General features: G+C 36.8%; 1 protein-coding gene across 1 annotated transcript; it reads right to left on the bottom strand.

The window, feature by feature from the left end:
• Positions 1-16,139: 16,139 nt before the first annotated feature.
• On the bottom strand, positions 16,140-20,644 carry LOC113074445 (ribonuclease inhibitor-like). Its single transcript, XM_026247290.1, has 3 exons — positions 20,629-20,644; positions 18,077-18,247; positions 16,140-16,326 (listed from the first exon to the last, which is right to left on the bottom strand). The coding sequence occupies exons 2-3, from the start codon at positions 18,160-18,162 to the stop codon at positions 16,140-16,142; spliced, it is 273 nt and encodes a 90-aa protein (XP_026103075.1). The 5' UTR covers positions 18,163-18,247; positions 20,629-20,644.
• Positions 20,645-22,623: the final 1,979 nt, after the last annotated feature.

The raw sequence follows: 22,623 nt of genomic DNA on the forward strand, positions 1-22,623 counted from the left end.
GAAAACACAATGAATCAGACACGTTATGTTCATGAAGTCACAGCAGAACAACCTTCATCTGTCAAATCAGAGCATCTTAATCTACATTGAGAGAAAGAGAGAAGATAGAAGAAAACTATTTAATAGTCACAATGTCTTGATAAAACAAAAAAAACAGAGTAAGAGTGTCTGAACACCTTTGGATAATTAATCATGAGTAAACATCATACAGTGCAATAAATAAAATGTTGCTGAAGCTGAAAACAATAAATAAATAATTACACAGCCATAAAAAACTAGGATATTGAGGATATTAGTTACATTTCAAGTCTAGAGAGTCTTTAGTTAGACCAAAAAAAGAGGTTTGTGATTTATAATGTAATTAAGATACAAGATCAACTACAGAAGCATCTTAAAAATAACATTAAAATGTTTAAATTGATTTTAAATGTAACAAATAAAGAAAATTCTGTTCAGAAATGAAAAAATCAAGATATTTTAAGATTGTAGATTACAGTCAACAAGTACAAGATTTTGTGATCATATTTTGTTCTTATCGTGATTCATGTCGGAGTGAAACTGCTTTAAAAACAGAACTGCAGGTCAGGAATTAATTTTAATTAATGATACTAACACTAGTTTCTCCAGCTTGAATTGTGTGTTCATCAGTAGATCACTGAGGTGTTTCACTCCAGAGTCTCCTAGTAGTTTATTCCAGCTCAGGTCCAGTTCTCTCAGGTGTGATGGGTTTGATTTCAGAGCTGAAGTCAGGATGAGACACTGTTTCTCTGTAATACTGCATCCCCACAGACTGAAGACAGAAAGAGAAAACACAATGAATCAGACACGTTATGTTCATGTGTGAGTAATTCATCATCTGTTAACAACATACAGTGTGATAAATAACACCTAAAAACAATATAAGTAAATAAATAATCATTCAGCCATAAACTTAATCTAAAACAAAATAGGATTTGAGGATATTAGTTACATTTCAAGTCTGAAGAATCTTTAGTCAGACCAAAAAAAAAAAAAAAAAAAAACAGGATCAACTATAGAACCACTTTACAATAACATTAAAAAAAAAAAGAGTTTAAATGTAACAAATCAAGAAAATTCTGTTCATAAATCTAAATTTACTTCAAGACATTTTAAGATTGAAGTTTACAGTCAACAAGTACATTTTATGATCATATTTTGTTCTTTTTTTTTTACTGCAGGTCAGGAATTAATTTTAGATGAAAAGCTGATAATTGTTTGTTATTGCTGTGATCTCATGAGACTGACAGGTTTTCCCTCCTTCACATCATCAGACGAGAGAAGATATGTTTATGAGGGAAAGTGATGGTTATTTTCATTAAAGATCACAAGGATACATTTATTTTTGGATATAAATTATGTACCCTGATAAATCAATCTGACTGTAACTGCTGTAGAGTATAATGATACTAACACTAGTTTCTCCAGCTTGAATTGTGTGTTCATCAATAGATCACTGAGGTGTTTCACTCCAGAGTCTCCTAGTAGTTTATTCCAGCTCAGGTCCAGTTCTCTCAGGTGTGATGGGTTTGATTTCAGAGCTGAAGTCAGGATGAGACACTGTTTCTCTGTAATACTGCATCTACACAGACTGAAGACAGAAGAGAAAACACAATGAATCAGACACGTTATGCTCATGTGTGAGTAATTCATCATGTGTTAACACAAAACAGTGCAATCATTTAAAAGAAATACAAATTAAAAACTTGCAAAACCTTATATTTCCATTACATTTAATCATTTAGCAGATGCTTTTATCCAAAGTGACTTATAAATTACGACAACTGAAGCAATCAAAATCAACAAATGAGCAATGATACACAAGTGCTATAACAAGTCTCAGTTAGCTTTTTTTAAAGCTTTTATTTTATTTTATTCAATTAAATTATTATCGCATGCGCGACCAAAATAAGAAGTGTGCTGTAAATGAGTTCAGAGTGTGTGTTTGTGGACCGACATGGTTGACTGCTGTTAATGCACAATTACCATTTTAGATCGACAAACTGTAGTGTATAAGATTTCTATTCAAACTGAAATAATAAATCTAGGCTTCCTGTAAATGTTTTCAAAGCACAATGCAGAACTGAGACAATTCATTCACTGACGCTCTTCAGACTAAACCCAGAAGCACATAGACTTACGAGCAACCCGCCAAAATAAAAGCTTGCTGAGTTTAAGTTCGAAGATGAAAAAATAAAGAAATTCAAATTCAAATAATGATAAAAATATTAGCACTTTATTTTTAAGTTTACTATAAAATAATTGTATTTGTATTTAATAGTCCCATGTTATTTTAAAATAAAATAGAATTAGCACACTTTATTATTTAGTTTATTATTTTATATAAATAAACACTTAATGAAATGCAATAATATCATTACTATTATTAATGTACGTTTTGTTGTTATATTTGATGGGTCACCAGCTTCTCAGAAGAGAACCAGGCTGAAAAACTGATGTGCTCTTCTGAATGTAGGGCTGCTCAATAAATCACATGCAGGGGCGTAAATTGGGTGTAAAAGATAGAATTGCACTTGTGAGGAAGTGTATCCACAGAGGAAAGTCGTACTACTATAAGTGCAGCATGAGACAGCGCTTGTGTCTGTTGTAGACATTACTATCCTCACAGTGTTGCCAAGTCTGCAGTTTTCTCATGGATTTGAAACTTTATCAATGTTACCGTGGGTTAAAACGACCCCAGTGACGTGTATTTTAGCTTCGGAACACTATTTTTACCAAGGGACCCCCTCGAAATGTGGTTAGTTTGGACTAGTTTTGAGAAGCAATTAGGTGGATTTTGTTTTGAAAACCTGGCAACCCTTTCTGTCAAGCAGGTAACATTATTATCACTAGTGGACTCACCGAAAAATGTGTGTGTGTGTGAGATATGTACAAGAAGAAAGCAGGCCCTGAACTAAAGCACTGTGAGGTGAGGGAGAAGAGACTCAAAATATTAATAAGCTTAAAACACATTTTTGTCCATTTGAGTTTGTTATTTTAATACTTACACTATTATTTAAAGTGAGTGATTTCAGATGGAGCAGCATTTAATACACAGAACCGCAGTTCACTATCAAGATATTAAATAACACATTAATAATCACAAATGAATCGCCTTCAATTATGGTTAATCAGTGCAATGGATCATGGGAAATGTAGTCCAGGGGACACATAACAGTCTGTGTAGTGTGAGTCAATATAATAGAAGGAGGAACTCTGGTGGAGAGCGGATGGAAGACCACGGACAGGATTCATGACAGTTGTGAGGAGAAAGAATAAAGTTATTCAGATGAAAGATCAGGATTATAAATACATTATGTGCACAGATAAATCATTTCAGCACTGCAATATTCCATAAAAAAATAATAACTGTCAACTTTAATTTCATGGTGATTATGAAAGTAAACAGTAATTTAATCTGACTGTAACTGCTGTAGAGTATAATGATACTAACTCTAGTTTCTCCAGCTTGAATTGTGTGTTCATCAGTAGATCACTGAGGTCTTTCACTCCAGAGTCTCCTAGTAGTTCATTCAGACTCAGGTTCAGTTCTCTCAGGTGTGATGGGTTTGATTTCAGAGCTGAAGTCAGGATGAGACACTGTTTCTCTGTAATACTGCAATCATACAGACTGAAGACAGAAAGAGAAAACACAATGAATCAGACACGTTATGTTCATGAAGTCACAGCAGAACAACCTTCATCTGTCAAATCACAGCATCTTAATCTACATTGAGAGAAAGAGAGAAGATAGAAGAAAACTATTTAATAAAGTCACAATGTTTTGATAAAACAAAAAACAGAGGAAGAGTGTCTGAATATATTTGGATAATTTTCCACAATTTGGTCCTCTGTACAGAAAAACAAATAAGTTGTTCATTTAATCAAATAATTTACACTTCTCATGATTTATGTACAATTTGTGCTGATTCTTGATAGAAATATGTAACACCAATGAGTAGATGGTATTCAGCCATCTGTTCCATATTAATGAATCCTGACTCTTTAACACATTCTACACTCAAAGACCAGAACTTGAGTTAAAGAAAAACAAGGACCTTTGTTTTACAACAGCGTCCAACATAACTCACCACCCGGGCGCCACCATGGCGGCAACATCCTGGCGTGAATGAGAATTATAACGCCTTGGAGACTATCCAGAGATACAATATCGAACTTCAAAGGAAAGACAAACACCCGCCCTTTTCACTCACGGCGCGATCACACATTCCACAGAACAGACGCACACACATTCAGTTACAGGCACAAGCATTTTTGGCTAGCCCATGGACCTTTTTCTTATAAAACTACCTCTAAGTGTATTTTAATGTCTCTCTTTTTGTGCTCAAATGTATGTATTTATGTGGCATAGTGGAATATATGAATGTTACTGTGTGTTTAATCAAATTTTATGCATATAATTAGGAACAACTCCGTATCTCTGTATACCTGATTCGTAAAATCATAGTTTTTGGTGTCTGTATAATCGTAAAAACACGACTGTAACGAATCTTGATAGCAAATTACAAAAGAATACATTGTTTCAGAGGAACAATCTTGCTTAAGAAAAATGTTTAATTTTGTCATCGCCATAAATTAGACCTGTGGGCGGAGATCAGCAAACAAAGAAGATTTTTCCTGCCTCAGTTTCTTACACTTCATTGGTTCATACGGAAAGATAGGTGTGAACCTACTTTTACGTAAAAGCTGTGTTCTTGGCATTCCGCCAGAGAGAAAAGGGGGTTCCCAGCTTTGCAACCGGACTTCAAGAAGTTCTCCGTTTGTTCTTCTTTACTTTTTGTTTCATTTTAGTTTTTCTTTATTGTCTTCTGATATTTGGATTCGTTCAATTGTCTTCACGAGCCAAACGAACTTAAAAGTCTAATCATCTTTTGGCAAAGTTTACATTCGCGTTAACCATCGAGCTCGCGCATCATCTGCTCTGGAAAGAGCAACGCTGAAGCCACACCGACAGACAGTTTGAACTCAGCTACACACAAGAGCCAGATCAAAGCAAGTACTTTCTTATATCGCAACTTAAAATTGCTGTTTAAGGTTGTCTAGGCTATTCCATGTTTGTGAAATTATTCCATGACTTGGGGTCTCTTGCAAAGTTAACTGTTTGAAAATTGTCACACTGAGATTGGTCTTCACTTTCACTTTTTTCCCTCTCTCTCTCTCATTTATCTCCCTCTCTATCTCATTACTACTCTTGTTCGTTATCTCGTTTAAATTGTACTGTTCATTTTTATTAAATCCCATAATTTTCTTGAATTTAATTGTTTTATTGCTCATTGAAATCGAAGTCCCTGAATCGTGTTATCTAAGCTACGAGCTTTGTTTTATATGAATTAATTTCGGTAATCTAAACAGTACAGACAAAGAAAATATTGTTTTTCCTGATCAGAAGATTAATATTTCTTGGAGTTTGTAAGAAGGGTATTTTTATTGAATTTTGATAAGGAATTCTAGCTTCCAGTTTGCGGGACGAACAGATTGTCTAGATTAACTTAAAATAATTCCAGTAAAGGTTACCTTTAAATGATTAATTATTCCCTCTTTGGGTAATTTAATATTTGTAAGCAATAAGCACGTTATATTCATAGACTCATGAATATTCACTTAATTTGAGTTAATTATTCCCCAGAAAGTGATTGTTGCTACAAATAGAACAAATTTTTAATTCCCCACAACTTTGTTTAAAAGGTGTTAAAATATTTCCTATCTTTTTATTTCTGTCATATAATTCTTATTTCATCTTTTGTCTAAAACTGATTATATTGTCTAAAATAAAAGTCCTGACTGCTGTGTATTAGTGTTTAAACTGATTCTGGTCTGCACATCACTACAACGTAAATGCATTCGCTCTGCTCTGTCCAGTGACTTGATCAGCTTTGCTACACAGATTCAACTTTGCACATCTAAATAAAACTGTAGGTTTGTCTGTGTGTGTAGTAGGGCTGTCAACGAATATTCTAAATTTGAATATATATTCGAATAGTTTAAAAAAAACGAATTTCGAAGGTGAAAATTAATATTCGAATTAAAAAAAGTGATATTAGTTCCATTTCAAGTCTAGAGAATCCTTAGTTAGACCAAAAAAAAAGGGGGGTTTGTGATTTATAATGTAATTAAGATACAAGATCAACTACAGAAGCATTTATTTTAAATGTAACAAATAAAGAAAATTCTGTTCAGAAATGAAAATTTAATTCAAGATATTTTAAGATTGTAGTTCTTCATATTTTGTTCTTATCGTGATGCATGTCTGAGTGAAACCACTTTAAAAACAAAACTGCAGGTCAGGAATTCATGAGTTTTGATGAAAAGCTGATAATTGTTTGTTATTGCTGTGATCTCATGTGACTGACAGGTTTTCCCTCCTTCACATCATCAGACAAGAGAAGAGATGTGTTTATGAGAGAAAGTGATAGTTATTTTCATTAAAGTTCACAAGGATACATTTATTTTTGGATATAAATTATGTGCCCTGATAAATCAATCTGACTGTAACTGCTGTAGAGTATAATGATACAAACTCTAGTTTCTCCAGCTTGAATTGTGTGTTCATCAGTAGACCACTGAGGTGTTTCACTCCAGAGTCTCCTAGTAGTTCATTCTCACTCAGGTTCAGTTCTCTCAGGTGTGAGGGGTTTGATTTCAGAGCTGAAGTCAGGATGAGACACTGTTTCTCTGTAATACTGCATAAACACACACTGAAGACAGAAAGAGAAAACACAATGAATCAGACACGTTATGTTCATGAAGTCACAGCAGAACAACCTTCATCTGTCAAATCACAGCATCTTAATCTTCATTGAGAGAAAGAGAGAAGATAGAAGAAAACTATTTAATAAAGTCACAATGTCTTGATAAAACAAAAAACAGAGGAAGAGTGTCTGAACACCTTTGGATAATTTTCCACAATTTGGTCTTCTAAACAGAAAAACAAATAAGTTTTTCATTTAATCAAATAATTTACACTTCTCATGATTTATGTACAATTTCTCCTGATTCTTGATAGAAATAGAATTTTTTTTTAATTCCCCACAACTTTGTTTAAAAGGTGTTAAAATCTTTCCTATTTTTTTATTTCTGTCATATAATTCTTATTTCATCTTTTGTCTAAAACTGATCATATTGTCTTAAATAAAAGTCCTGACTGCTGTGTATTTGTGTTTAAATTGATTCTGGTCTGAACATCACTACAACGTAAATGCATTCGCTCTGCTCTGTCCAGTGACTTGATCAGCTTTGCTACACAGATTCAACTTTGCACATCTAAATAAAACTGTAGGTTTGTCTGTGTGTGTAGTAGGGCTGTCAACGAATATTCTAAATTCAAATATATATTCGAACAATTTTAAAAAATCGAATTTCGAAGGTGAAAATTAATATTCAAATTAAAAAAAAAAAAATGTGGAAAAAAACGCCCGCTTTAGTAGAGGCGTGGCGTCTGCTTTGCGAGTGGGCGCCTGAGGGTTCAGGGACAGGTCACATGACTCCTATTGTCTGGCACAGCATCACTGCTGAAAGTTGACGCGTCTTCATGGAAGTGCAGAGCCCAACTCGACCGCAGCAGAGAAAGCAAGGTAAAATTGTTGATCCGCGAGATAAAGTTGTATGCAAGCTATTTAAGATACAGTTAGCATACCATTCGACCACTAGCAACATGAGGTCACATCTCAAAAATGTGCACCCAAATGAGCATGGCATGTGTGGAACTCCAGCTAAACAGTCACGTCTTGACACGTAACGTTACTTTGCATCGCCCCCCACAAGCTCTTTGTCTGCAAGTGCAACACGACAAAAGGCCATAACGGATAAATTAATTTTGTTCATTTGTAAGGACATGAGACCGATCAGTATCGCGGATGGGGCAGGCTTCAGATAGTTATGTCAAGCAATGGAACCGAGGTTTGATTATTTATTGTTTCATGTCAAGGAAAAGTTTCATGTTTACCACAGCACAGCTCGCTCGCAGCATTCAATGTCAGTCCTATATGCTGTAAAACTTCAATTAATATTAATAATATTTGTTTCAATCACTGAACGAAGCCTGCTATATGTGGGACAAGAGTCGCGACCTTAAATCGCTTACACTCAAGCACCAGCACTCAAAATATGTTTGTAACCCGTTATGCGCAGAGAACGTGAGGGTGAGAGAGCGTGAGGTCTGCAGTCTTGGCCATTAGTTGATTTCCTTGTTTTTGTGTAGGTAATACGTTGTCAAATATGTTTAAACTTAAATAGACTACTTATACAAGTAGTTATGTCTGATACTATTCTGTTGTGTCCTATTAATAAACACAATGAAAACAGTTCTGTCCCACTGGATAAAAGAGAATCGTTTGTGTATTTTTGGTATTAACTGAAATGATTGGATATTGGGTTATGTATTTGACCTGCTGTATGAGCAACAAGAAACACTCATTACTTTCAAATGTTTAGATCACACAACAACTAACTTTACAAGTAAAATAGACAGTACAGAATATAGACAGATTAACTATACAAAAAAATACATATATATATAGTGCAAAAAACAAGTTAACAGTCAGTGATGCAAGGTTGATCCAAAATGAGTGGGTGCCTGTGGTTACGAGTCATCATTTTTAATGATATTCGGGTCGCGGTCGGTCAGGTCGTTTGATATAAATATGCCAATTAAACCTTTGTAAGTTATATAGTACTAGACACAATTTTGAAATACATAAGCCTACAGTTTATTGGCTGAATAACTGGTGAAGATGACGCAGAGCTCAGTCTGCAGGAAGAGATGGAGGCAGTGAGAGAAAAGGTGAAGGCGCTGTTTTTGGTAAAACATGATTTTGACGACTTCATTAAGTTTTGTTTTATAGAAAGCTCTTTTAAAGACTTTTGTGAATCTTAATTTTGATCAATGTTTTATCAATCAGTTGCCCGTATTTAATAAATAAGAAGCAAATATATAGCAGACAATGTAATGAGGTGCTGGAACGATCACTTGCATTGATGTGAACTGGAGGACGCCGAAACTCAGCTTGTGCCTCGCAGACTTGAGAAATATGACTACTGAAATGAAATGACTACTTTTAAATGAAAATATTCAAACCAAAATAAATAGGCTACTCTCTGATTATGTAATCCATATGAAATGTGCATTTCTCTCTGGCTTTCATGGCTAGTCTGCATCGTCAACTTCATCTTTGCAGCGACACAGAAAACACCAGTTTATTACTAAACAATTAAATGTCTCCTTGCTAATTTAGACACATTCATAATCATTACTTTAACCGGTTATTTGTGGCAAGCTTTATGTGTGCGGTCATAACGCTTATTATCCTGTAGGCTATAGCCTATTTAAGTAATTAAATTAATATAAAGGGGTGATTTGTCCACGAATGGCTTAAATGAACAACTACTAATCGACTAGAAAAAAAAAATAAATTAGTCAGAGACAGCCCTTATTTCACGTATTTTGGAACCAGCAGGGCATTCTGGGTTGAGCGAGACCCCACGGAATGAGTGAATATTCAGAAATGTGCTCTCCGCTCACGAGCTCTGATCAGAACAAACCCGAACCTCACGGTCTGCTGAACTTGCAGAAACATACAAATAGACATAGCCAGACTAGACTATTTGTGTACAAATTATGAGCTTATTGACTTTTTTTTTTTTTTTGGTAATTCTTGACAAAATTAGAATATTTTAAGTTTTTTTTTTTGTTTGTTTGCACCCCTAGTTCCTACATCTATGGCCCAATGATGCTACGATGAGCATTTACTATTTTTAAAAAATGCGGGTCAGGAAGCGGGTCGGGTACAATATTTTCTTTTTTTTTTTTGTGGTCCGAGTTGCAGGTGGGTTAGTTTAAAACATCGGTCAGGTGCGGGTTGTTTATACATTGACATGCGGTGCATCACTGGTAACGGTCAGTGAGGGTGATGGGAAGATAGTTTTTAAAGGGTCATGAAACCCCAGACTACTTTTTCTGAGATTGTATCAGAGGTGTGTGTGTTGCACTTCATAGAAAACAATGTTAGCATTCATTAATTTTAATTGTTTTAAACACAGTTTTGTAACGTGGCAAAGGACTATAATACTTCGATGACGTGTCAGTATCTCATAATTATTCAGTCCTGTAGCACCGAGCCCAGAATCACGCTGTGTTTCCACCGTCGGGTCAGAAACTCCTCAGCGCTTCATTAAAACACCCTTTACACGCCTCTCTGGAACAACGTCACACAACTCCATCATTTCACCAACAAAGAAGTTATCAGAAAACTAATAATAGATAAGTGACTGGAACCAGCGCGATCACAAAACAAACATGATAAAAGCAGACGTTTGTTTGCATGCTTTGTTAAAGATTTACATTGAGCATAGACGAGTTAGGACAGATAAAACATGTTACTATACACTACACTGGAAGACCTCAGGCAGTACGGGTCGGCAGCAACACATCCAGCACCATCACACTGAACACTGGGGCCCCCCAAGGATGTGTGCTGAGCCCCCTCCTCTTCACTCTGCTGACCCATGACTGCACACCGTCAAACAGCTCCAACCTCTTCATTAAGTTTGCAGATGACACGACGGTGGTGGGTCTCATTAGCAACAAAGATGAGACAAACTACAGGAGTGAGGTGAGCCGCCTGGCTGGGTGGTGCAGTGACAACAATCTCTCTCTGAATGTGGAGAAGACGAAGGAGATTGTTGTAGACTTCAGGAGAGCACACACTCAGCACGTTCTCTGACCATCAACGGTGCGACTGTGGAGAGAGTGAGCAGCACCAAGTTCCTGGATGTGCACATCGCAGAGGACCTCTCCTGGACTGAAAACACCGCATCACTGGCCAAGAAATCACAACAGCGTCTCTACTTCCTCCGCAAACTGAGGAGAGCCAGAGCCCCACCCCCCATCATGTACACATTCTACAGAGGGACCATCGAGAGCATCCTGTCGAGCTGCATCACTGTGTGGTATGGCGCCTGACACGCGTCCTGCCGAAAGACTCTGCAACGCATAGTGAGAGCAGCTGAGAAGATCATTGGAGTCTCTCTACCCTCCCTCCAGGACATTTATGGAACACGTCTCACCCGCAAAGCCCTCTGCATCACAGGTGATCCCACCCACCCATCACAAAGCTTCTTCAGCCTGCTACCATCAGGGAGGAGACTGCGGAGTCTCCAGGCCAGGACCAGCCAGGACCAGCAGACTGAAGGACAGCTTCATCCACCAGGCTGTCAGGAAGCTGAATTCCCTCCCGAACCTGCCCCCCCCCCCCTTCTTCCCCAGGCACCACTGAACTATGAACTATGAATTTTTAACTTTTATTTTTATTATATGTCTTTTTTATTATATGTCTTTTTATAATTCCCTTATTGTATAATTGTATCTATATTTTATATTTGATCTAGTTATTTTTTTAGGCTTTAATGTTAATGTTATCTGTATGCACCGGGGTCTGAGAGTAACGCAATTTCGATTCTCTGTATGTATGTACTGTACATGTGGAAATTGACAATAAAGCAGACTTGAACTTGAACACTAAATAATACACTATTGTGATCGTCTGAATGAGAAGCTGACGTCTGATTTCTTCAAGTGGTCTTACCATGTTTACTATGGTAATGTTAAGTGCATAGACCTTATCACTTATAAATATTCAGCCTTGTAAGGTGATCATAATCCACATCAGATCTCAAACAGAAGTTATTTCAAACACTCGCTGCTGTCTGAAAGTGAGTTCTGAGCTATTATTATTAATGTCTTTAACTTTATGAAATGATCCTTGGCACTGATGCTCTCCAGATGCAGAGAAACTCCAGCTTCATTCATAACCTCCTCTAACATAATCTCAGAGACACAGTTGGCCAAAAAACCCTGGCAGTTGTCCCAGAAACCAGTGGAAACCAGACTGACCCTGCCTTTATGAAATTACATTTAAACATAGAAACATGCATACACATATACTGTTTTTTTTTAATTAGTCTTCAATCCTCAGTTTGTAGTCAGTAAAAGTGAACACATTCAGCAGTCACAGCAGAAGATAGAAACAAAATTTAACTGAAGTTAAGTCAAAAGTTGTATGAATCTATTCTAAGAAGGTTGTAATCTGTATTAAAGGCAAACGATGGTATACACATTAATAAAATACTGGATATTTCTAATGTGTTCATATTATTTTCTCCAACCCCTGTGCACTTAAAGGGATAGTTCACCCAAAAATGAAAATTACCCCATGATCTACTCACCCTCAAGACATCCTAGATGTATATGAATTTCTTCTTTCAGACAAATTTAATCGGAGTTATATTAAAAATGTCCTGGCTCTTCGAAGCTTTATGACGTGAGTCAGACTCAAATGAGAATTAAAATAGACGACTGTAACATTACTAGTCACGTAACATGTGAAATGATGTAAGATACTCACTTCAGTGTGTTTAGTGTACAGTGTTTATCCTGCAGTAGAGCAGAGATCTGATTCACTCGTGCGTCTCCTAGTTCACGTCCACTCAGATCCAGCTCTCTCAGGAGTAACGGGTTTTTACCCACAATTCCAGTCACATACTGACAGCCTTCATCTGCAGCAGGACCCAAAAACCTGCAGAAGAGAAGATGAAGCTGGAATCAATTCAGTGTGCACTGCATCACAAAACATTTAAAGATTATCAAACATTGTTTGAAATAAAAAAACTCTAGTTCAAGTTTAAACAGTTTAAATATAAACATTTAAATATACATTTTTTTTTTTAAGAAAGAAAAGTCAAAAGTAAATTTAAAAGAAACTCAAAAGCTTATGATTCTCAAAAATCTGAAGATTTTTCTGCTTTTAAGCAGGAGATAAGGAAAGTTAACAAAGAGATAACTAGCTTGTGACAGCTAAGCATTCATAGTGATATATTTAGTTGATCTTTTGATGCTGGCTCTTCCTGTTATTATGTAGCAGAATTCACCAAACACTGGATTGCTGATCCACTAACAGATAACATGACCTGGGTTCGGATCATCTCTGGATAGTTTTATTTAACTGATGTATGTCAGTGTTTCCCACAGTCTTACACTCTACATATACAATATATGTATATGCAAAATAATTTTCTGCCAGCAGGAGGCGCTTTAAGAGCGGGAGAGATAGAAGTTTATCCAGTAACGGCTGTAAAGCAGCGCTGAGCTCACAAATGCTGCTTTATCAGGCATTACATGCAAGATGAAACGAAAATGACATTGAAAATTTTCTGAATACAGTCGGTTACCTTCTGAAATGCAGTGATATAAAAAAACTCCCACCGGTTTTTGATCTTGAAACATGTAGTGCTCATGTTTATTCAATGAAGTCAAAGCCTTTTGGAAAATCGATTTGTGGCGGTCAGTTTTTATATTGTGGCGGCCCACCACAAATAAATCAATGTGTGGGAAACCCTGTATGTGTTGATGTAATTCTGCTCATTATGAGAGAAACTGCAGGTTCAGACATCTGTGTGTGTGTGTGTGATATCACTGATCCTCTCCTGACACACATCACATGTTTGTAGTCCGTGATAGATCTGCTGTAGTAGATCTACAGTGTTGTGAATCTGAGCTTGATGGTAATTAAATGTACAATGCATTCAGTAACATTTATCCAACAATCAGGATAATAAATCACACTGAATAGGTTTCATGAGAAATGTCCACAATAACACAATCATAAATGTTAACTATTGAGGCACCAAACTACTGAACACCAGCACATCTAGTGACCCAAAATGTCTGATTAACCTGTAACTTTTAACACAACTAAACTGTGCTGACATTTATCATCAAAACAACAGCAGCTGCAGCATTTGATCTTTCATGTTTGATCATTTTCAACAACAAATTGTGTACCAGGCTGAATTAGTGAAATAATATATTATTCTATAATACACTTTAATATAATATAATATAACACACACATATATATAAATATATATCACGTCTCACCTCAGTGTGTTGAGTTGACAGTTTGGATCCTGTAGTAAATCACTGAGCTGCTTCACTCCTGATTCTCCAGGATCATTTCCTGTGAGATCCAGCTCTATCAGGTGTGAAGGATTTGATCTCAGAGCTGAAGACAGAGCTTTATATCCTTCTTCAGTGATACTGCAGTCTGAAAGTCTATTAAAAAATGTTATTCTTCCTTAGAACACAGATTGTTACACAAGTACATGTTCTAGAATGAAGAAAATAAAAAGCAGATGTAGATGCACTACAGGATTTTTGACCTGAATGGACTCTTTTCACAGTAAAGCTGGGTAAAGTTATATATTGGTGAACGCATTCTACAACAAATGCAAATATAAAATTTTTGTGTTTTTAATTTTCCACAATTATAACCTACAGTTGCAATCAAAATTACTCAACCCCTCAGAGATTGTAGCACTTTACAAATACAAGCTTTTCTGAGGATCCCGGATAAAATAAAATCGTATCTATAATGGTTCACTGGTTTCAAAAGTAATATATTAAAAGTCATAATGTCAATATATAATCTTATATAATGTATCATTTTTGAGTTATAAGATTTTAATAACAAGAGATGTCACAATTATTCAACCCTTATTCAACATTGCTGTTTTACTTGGCAGTCTAAAGCCTCCAGGTTTTCATCCAAAATATCTTCAATTGTGTTCCAACGGGTTTGGAACGACATGGGGGTAAATTTTCATTTTGGAGTGGAGTATCTCTTATCTCTTATTTGCATGGTGGAGAATAAAATGGTTTAAAAACACAATTGTGTCTTTAGAAACTTTAATAAAAACAGAATTAGCTTGAGCTGTTACACATAGACAGAGTTAACCCATGCATATGCTGAAGTTGAGTAGCAAAAATGGAAGTCAACAGAGATCTCACAAAAGTTATAGAGAATAAATAATTTTATTTCTTTAGAAAGTCTGTAAAAGCTGTAAGAAGATTTCCAAGACATTAAAAACTCTCAGCCTTATTCCTTATCTTAACGTGTGTTGTACCAGAAAATTTTTTAGGGTGTTGAAGAAAAACCTGCAATGTACAGCCAAAGACTTGCAAGATGACCCGATGAAAGGAGGAAAACTCTTTCAATGCAGTGTGTAGAAGAACATTAGACAAGTATGGCCTTCATGTTGAGACATCTTGGAGAATACCACTCTTGATCAAGAAGAACAAAAGGCAGACTTGAACTTGAGCTAAAATCCATTTGTGTAGACCTGTGGAGCTCTTGAAGAATGTTTTATTGAGTGATGTGACCAATCTGAAACTTTTTGGACCCAGGGATCAGTGATATGTCTGCTGCAAAAAAGGCAAAGCTCATAAGCAGAAGAACACCCTCTCCATCGTCAAACTTGGAGGCGGATCAGATCTGTTATGGGTTTGCTTTACTGTAGCAGGAAGTGGAAATCATGACTGTATGAAGGACATAATGGATTCTTTGAAGTATCAGGCCATTTTGACAAGAATTATGATGCCTTTTGTGCAAAGACTGAAGCTGATGATAAATGGACTTTCCTGCAGGAAAGTACACATCCAAATATACTTCCGCTTGGTTCAAGGATCAGTCATAAAATGTACTTGAGTGGCTTGTTCAGTCTCCAGATTTAATTCTCATTGAAAATATCTGCTTGAATTTGAAGAACTTTTTTGGGGGGGGGGGGGTTAATAATTCTGAACATGAATGTTTAGATCCAATTTGTATTTCATCATGATTCATCAATGTTCCATTCTGAGAATCACACAAAAGTCTATTAACAAACTTTAACACTTTACTGATGCCTTTGTTAACGGTTTTCATAAAATTATGTTCTCCACAGCAAAATGTCTTGCAGGTCAAGGTGGTTGAATTATATTGATTGCAACTGTATTATAACCTTCTTCAGTGATACTGCAGTCTGAAAGTCTTCAGAAAGACCAAACTAATGAACTGATGAATGAATGAATAAATAAATAAATAAATAAATAAATACATACATTACACCATTAGGATATTAACATTTCCCATCACCTCCAAAAATCCATCTGTTTGTGAATATTTTATAAACGTATCTACACCAACACACCAATTTCACATCACTGACCCATTCCTTGTGACACAGCACCAGTTTACAGACCAGCTGGAACTTTACATAGATTTATGTTTAGATTAACCGAATTCAGACCTGAGTATCTGTAGTGTCTGTGAATTTCTCAACAGACTGCAGATTTCTGTCACTCCAGAGTCTCCTAGTTTATTCTCACTCAGATCCAGCTCTGTCAGATTTGAAGGGTTTGAATGTAGAGTTGCTGCCAGAACATGACAACCTCCTTTTGTGATACAGTTGTTCTTCAGACTGCATAAAGAGAAAACACTTCAGTTTTAATCTGAATATTTACCAGTATGTTTTAGCTGACATTTGACAAATACTGGCGATTATGATGATGATGGCAACTCATTCAGTCAGCAATTTCTTATACAAGACGCACAAAAAACACCCAGTAGCAAGAATTTCAAAATGTCCTTGTAACATTGAAATAATACATGTCAATGTGTTGAGTGTACAGTGTTTAACCTGCAGTAGAACAGCAATCTGATTCACTCGTGCAGAACACTGAGATCCAGTAATCGGTCTACTCTACTCATCTAATCTACTCATCGTGCCTAGACCTAGACTTAAAAAAAAAAAAACATTTAAACACTGTCATTTGCATTCAGAAACGCTTACAATAAACCTTATATGGTGACAACACCTCCCTTTATAAATCATGTGAATGTATAATGTCCTCACCCTAAATCATGGGAAAAAAAAGCAGTACCGACTGAGAAGACATTCTGTGCGCTCACTAAACAGATCAGTGCGCTCTTTTTAAACATGTTTTCTGCACAGAGCATGGTTTGCAGAATCCTCCAGCAAAGCAAGATCAGTCATGACACTAAAGCTACATATCAAATGACTTCCCAGCTGCACACAAAAAAAGGCATATCTTACTTATTTTGTCTTGTTTTTACTTTAAATAATCAAGATGCATTTACTATACAAGCAAAAAATATATTTAGTCTTGTTTCCTGGGGAGATAAACAAGACTAAATATCTCATCTAACTTGAACTATTAATTTATAAATGTAGTATTTGCAATTAAAGGACACGGGAAACACACAGTAGCACTTCATTTTTGTAGTATTGCCATTCTAGCACTAGATTCTCTCCTTAAGCATGCTCAGAGTTGTGGTCATATTTACACACCTTCCTATGTTAGGGTGCTTTCACACTTGGTTCACTTGCCTGGTCCGAACCCGAGTTCGGTTGCTCCTCCCTCCCCCTGCCCCCGCTGGACTGTGTTCATATTATAATATTTGAGTCCGAACCGCGGTCTGCTTGCGTCATCAAGCCAGCAGCTGTTTACCCCGTTGCTTGGTAACGACAGCACAGGAGAAGGCGGCAAATGCATAACATTACTCTCTGCATTTTTATGTATTACGTTTTTGAACTGTTCGTTTTGTTGATAAAGCTTTGGTACATAACGGCACTTGCGTCTGTCTTACGAATGTACTGAAAAGGCTCTAAAGAACATTGAAGGCGAACATAAATGAGATGTACAGCTCTCTGCTTGCAGCGCGTCAGTCACGCTCATCAGGAAAGTGAGTGAAACACACACAAACACACATTTTCATCAAATAATTTGTCATTAAAAGTGGTTCACTTCCGCGATTTGGTACGATTGCGTTCACATAAGCATGGAACGTACCAGAGTTCACATGAAGTGGCCCCCAGACCACCGTTTTTAAGCGGACTCGGGTACGGTTCGCGGGTGCGCATCAGAGTACGGAAGACAGCATTCACACCATCCAAACGAACCGAAATCTGACGTCAATCGACCCCGGGTGCGCACCAAAAGTGCTAGTGTGAAAGCACCCTTAAAGTACTAGTTGGTAGATCCCACACTTTGCATGAGACTGTTCTTATGCACTCATTACACACACATCTGTTTGTATGCACTGTTGATAAATGAGGGCCCTGGAATGTAGAGTTTATGCTGGAATTAAAGCCTGCAAATTTTCAAAATTTAAATTAACAAAACACTAATGATTGTCACAAAACTTACCTCAGTATCTCTAATTTGCAGTTTATATTCTCCAGGCCAGTGCAGAGTAGCTTCACTCCATAATCCTGCAGATTATTATTGTTCATGTTCAGCTCTTTCAGATTGGTATCTGATCCAAGAACTGAAGCCAGAGCTGGACAGCTTTTGTCAGTTAAGCCACAATCATTTAGCCTACAAGAGAAATAAATAAAATCACAAGGTTCGACACATGAAATACATTTGTTAAATACAAAAAATCAATTTATACTAATTATTTTTAGATTAACAGTAAATATACTGCATATATATTAGAAGTGTATTGATTCAAATTTCCTACATAAAACAAACTAGTTATAAAACAATAAAATGTAAATTAATAATAGGCTTATATCATTAATGGCAATGAGTTATATATTTAAAAGTGCTGCTCTATCTTGATGAGTTTCTTGAAGTGGAGATGTGGAGGTTAATTTATGCATTGAGGTTATGCAAGAGTATATCTTCTTTAAAGCAGTAGTTTAAGAAGTTGAAACTGCATATACTGTTGAGTTTTTTTTCTGATGAGGTCAGCTGGGTCACCTTCTGCATGCAGTAAGTTAGTAAAATAAAGTTAACAGGATAGCGGAAAGTTATCAGAAGGAGAGGTGTAGCACTGCGTGAGGTAAATGGTGGTCACACCAGATACTGACTGGTTCTCAGCAAAGGAGAAGTGCTTACTAACACCGATTAAGACAGATTTGTGAAACAATATTTTTGAGAAATAGGCCTTTTGTGCAGACACAGAAAAAGTCTTAGATTTCTGAGTTCAGTTAATGACAAATGGGGGCAAAAACAATAGTGTTGCGTTTATAATTTTGTTCAGTGTAGGTATGCACCGACATCTGCAAATTATCAAAGAGAAAAATGGCCAAAAATGCGAGCAAAAAAGACAGGGTACATATAATAATAATAATAATAATAATAATAATAATAATAATATGGCAGTGTTTAGCACGCACGTTTCACTCTCCTCATCGCTGCATGGATTGACGCTCCTCTCAATATTCTGCTCCGAAAATCTGAGCATATCACACAAGTCCTCAGGTTCTTACACTGGCTTCCAGTTACATTTAGGATTGATTTGGCGCAGGTGCACTCAGGGCGTGTCCAAATCCACTTTTGCTATTTTAACGATGGAAAACGTATGTGTGTGTGTGTGTGTGTGTATTGGCACGATCGTTCAATTAATTCGCCAATTTTATTCATCATTATAAGTAGTAATAGGCTGAATTGCAAATAGGTAGCCTAATTCTAATATCTTTCTTTTTTTTTTTGCCAAGTATGATGACCCATACTCAGAATTTGTTCTCTGCATTTAACTCATCCAAAGTGCACACACACACACAGCAGTGAACACACACCCGGAGCAGTGGGCAGCCATTTATGCTGCGGCGCCCAGGGAGCAGTTGGGGGTTCGATGCCTTGCTCAAGGGCACCTAAGTCATGTTATTGCCAGCCCGAGATTCAAACCCACAACCCTAGGGTTAGGAGTCAAACTCTCTAACCACTAGGCCACGACTTCCCCAAATACACGCAATGACTATCCACCATTACATTTTTATATTTATGTATATTTATTACACAATCATATTCTTTTCACTGTAATCCTTTTGTTTTTAATATGTGGCATATTTGTGTGATGCACATCCATGTGTGTAATAAGCAAAGTCAACACGCACTGTGTGGCACTGGACGGGAAAATGCGAATGGCGCCGGACTGAAACTAGCAAACACACTTGCACTGCGCCTTGCGTCATATTGCACCACTCAGTGACCTAGGACCGAAATACATTGCAGATATATTCACTGAATATAAACCTAACAGAGCACTCAGATCATTAGGATTGAGTGAGTTAGAAATACCAAGGGTTCACACAAAACAAGGGGAGTCCGCCTTTAGTTACTATGCTGCCCGCAGTTGGCATCAGCTTCCAGAAGAGACAAATGTGCTAATACACTAGTTACATTTAAATCTGAACTTAAAGCTCATCTGTTTAGTTGTGCATTTATTGAATGAGTACTGTGCAATGTCCGAACTGATTGCACTGTATTTTACATATTAACTGAATTTTATGTAAAATCATTTTCTATTTCTAACTGTTATAAATTCATTTTAAATAAGTCCAATTTTAAATAATTTAAGTTTTAAAATGTATTGTTTTTTTGTTCTTCATGATTATTTTACTGTATTTTATGAATTACCATTGTGTATGAAATGTGCTATATAAATAAACTTGCCTTGAAAATGACTGTTTATTTTATCTGTATCTAATACAATATTTTATTTGTATCTCCATTGTATTAATTTGTGCTGTTGTTTGTAGTTAGAATATTCTTATTTTCGTTACTCTTGTTTGAAAGTATAATTTTTCCATAAGCATAGCACATACCGAACTGTACCGTAACCGTGAACATGAAACCGTTACACAAACCGAACCGTGAAAAAGTTGAACCGTTTCACCCCTAGTATCAATGTAGATTAATGCAATTTTAGCATGAGAACAAAACATGAGAAAATATATTAAATAACTTACAGAGCTCTTTTGCAGGTTTTGATGACTGCTGATAATCCTAATGAGACACTCATCTGATTTCTTGAATTTCTGAAGCTCAAACTCCTCCAGCTCCTCCTCTGATGTCATCAACACAAAGACCAAAGCAGACCACTGGGCAGGTGAAAGATCAGCAGATGAGAGACTTCCTTTGCTAAGGTGGGTCTGAATGTCTTTCACCAGAGTTTGGTCGTTCAGTTCATTCAGACAGTAGAACAGATTGATGGATCTCTCTGGAGACAGATTAGACTCTAATTTCTGCTTGATGTACTGAACTATTTCCTCTTTGCTCTGCTCATTGTCTTCTTCATGTGTCAACACACCCTGTAAGAGTCTCTGATTGGACTGGAGTGACAAACCAAGGAGGAAGCGAAGAAAAAGATCCAGGTGTCCATTATCACTCTCTAGTGCCTTGTCCACTGCAGTCTTGAGCAAATCAATCATGTTTTCACTTTTATTTTCCTGTTCTGTAGAGTCTTGATCAAACACATATTTCTTGTTGATGTCTAGAAACCGATGTACATAAAGGGCTGCAATAAACTCTTGAATGCTCAAGTGAACGAAACAGTACATGGTACCAAGAGTGATCCCTGTTTCCTCCTTAAAGATCTGGGTACACATGCCTGAGTACACTGATGCCTTATAGACGTCAATACCACAGGCTTCCAGATCTGTGTCATAGAAGATCACATTGTTTCTTTCCAGCTGATCAAATGCCAGTTTCCCCAGTGAAAAGATGGCATCTTTATCCCAGGAAACATCTGGTGTATGTTCTCCATCATACTTTCGTCTGCTCTGCTGGATCTGAAATCTGAGGAAGTGTGTGTACATTTGTGTCAGAGTCTTAGGAGTGTCTTCAGTATTTGACTCCTGCAGTGTTTTGGAGGCATCAACAGCCTGACTGTTTTTCACAACATTGTTTCTTTTCTCCTCTAAAATGTTCTGGAGAACAGTGGCTGAAATCCAGCAGAAGACTGGGATGTGGCACATGATAAAGAGACTCTTTGATTGTTTAACATGATCAATGATTCTTTGGCCTGATTCTCATCCGTGAATCTTTTTCTGAAGTACTCCTCCTTTTGTGCATCATTGAATCCTCGTATCTCTGTCAGCCGGTCGATACAGTCAGGAGGAATCTTACTGGCAGCTGCTGGTCTGCTGGTGATCCAGATGAGAGCAGAAGGAAGCAGATTTCCCTTGATGAGGTTTGTCAGGAGAACATCCAGAGAGGCTGGTGAGGAAACATCAGACCACGTCTCATTATCCTTAAAGTTTACAGGAAGTCGACATTCATCCAATCCATCAAGAATGAACAAGACTTTTGAATTGATTTCTTCTCGTAAGGTTCAGTCCTTTTGTCTCTGGGAAAAACTGAGTTTATAAGGTTCATCAAACTTAGTTTTTCTTGCTCCTTTAAGTTCATCTCTCTAAATGGAAGAGGAAATATGAAGCTGATATCTTGATTTTCTTTTCCTTCGGCCCAATCCAGAACAAACTTCTGCACAGAGACTGATTTTCCGATGCCAGCAACTCCTTTTGTCAGTGCAGTTCTGATCTGCTTGTCTTGTTCAGGTGCTTCAAACAAATGTTTGCACTCAACCTGTATCTCCTGTGATTCATGACGTCTGGAAGCAACTTCAATCTGTCTCACCTCATGTTCAGTATTGACCTGTTCACTACAACCCTGAGTGATATAGAGATCTGTGTAGATGTTCTTCAGAAGTGTAGAGTCTCCTTGCTTTGCAATTCCTTCAAACACACATTGATACTTCTTCTTTAGGCTACACTTCAGCTGATGAATGAAGACCAGCTCATCTAAACAGAAACAAAAATACAGATATTGTTTAATCATATTTTCTCTCTACATTTATAAGTGACACTCTGACAGATGATTACGAGTCTCTTACCTTCTAGAGTCTCAGCAGTTTCATCTTGCTTCATCTCTCTCAGGAAGTAGAGCGTGAGATCAAGAGCTGC

This window comes from Carassius auratus, unplaced genomic scaffold (assembly GCF_003368295.1).
Source record: "Carassius auratus strain Wakin unplaced genomic scaffold, ASM336829v1 scaf_tig00014648, whole genome shotgun sequence".
In the NCBI taxonomy this organism is placed as follows: domain Eukaryota; kingdom Metazoa; phylum Chordata; class Actinopteri; order Cypriniformes; family Cyprinidae; genus Carassius; species Carassius auratus.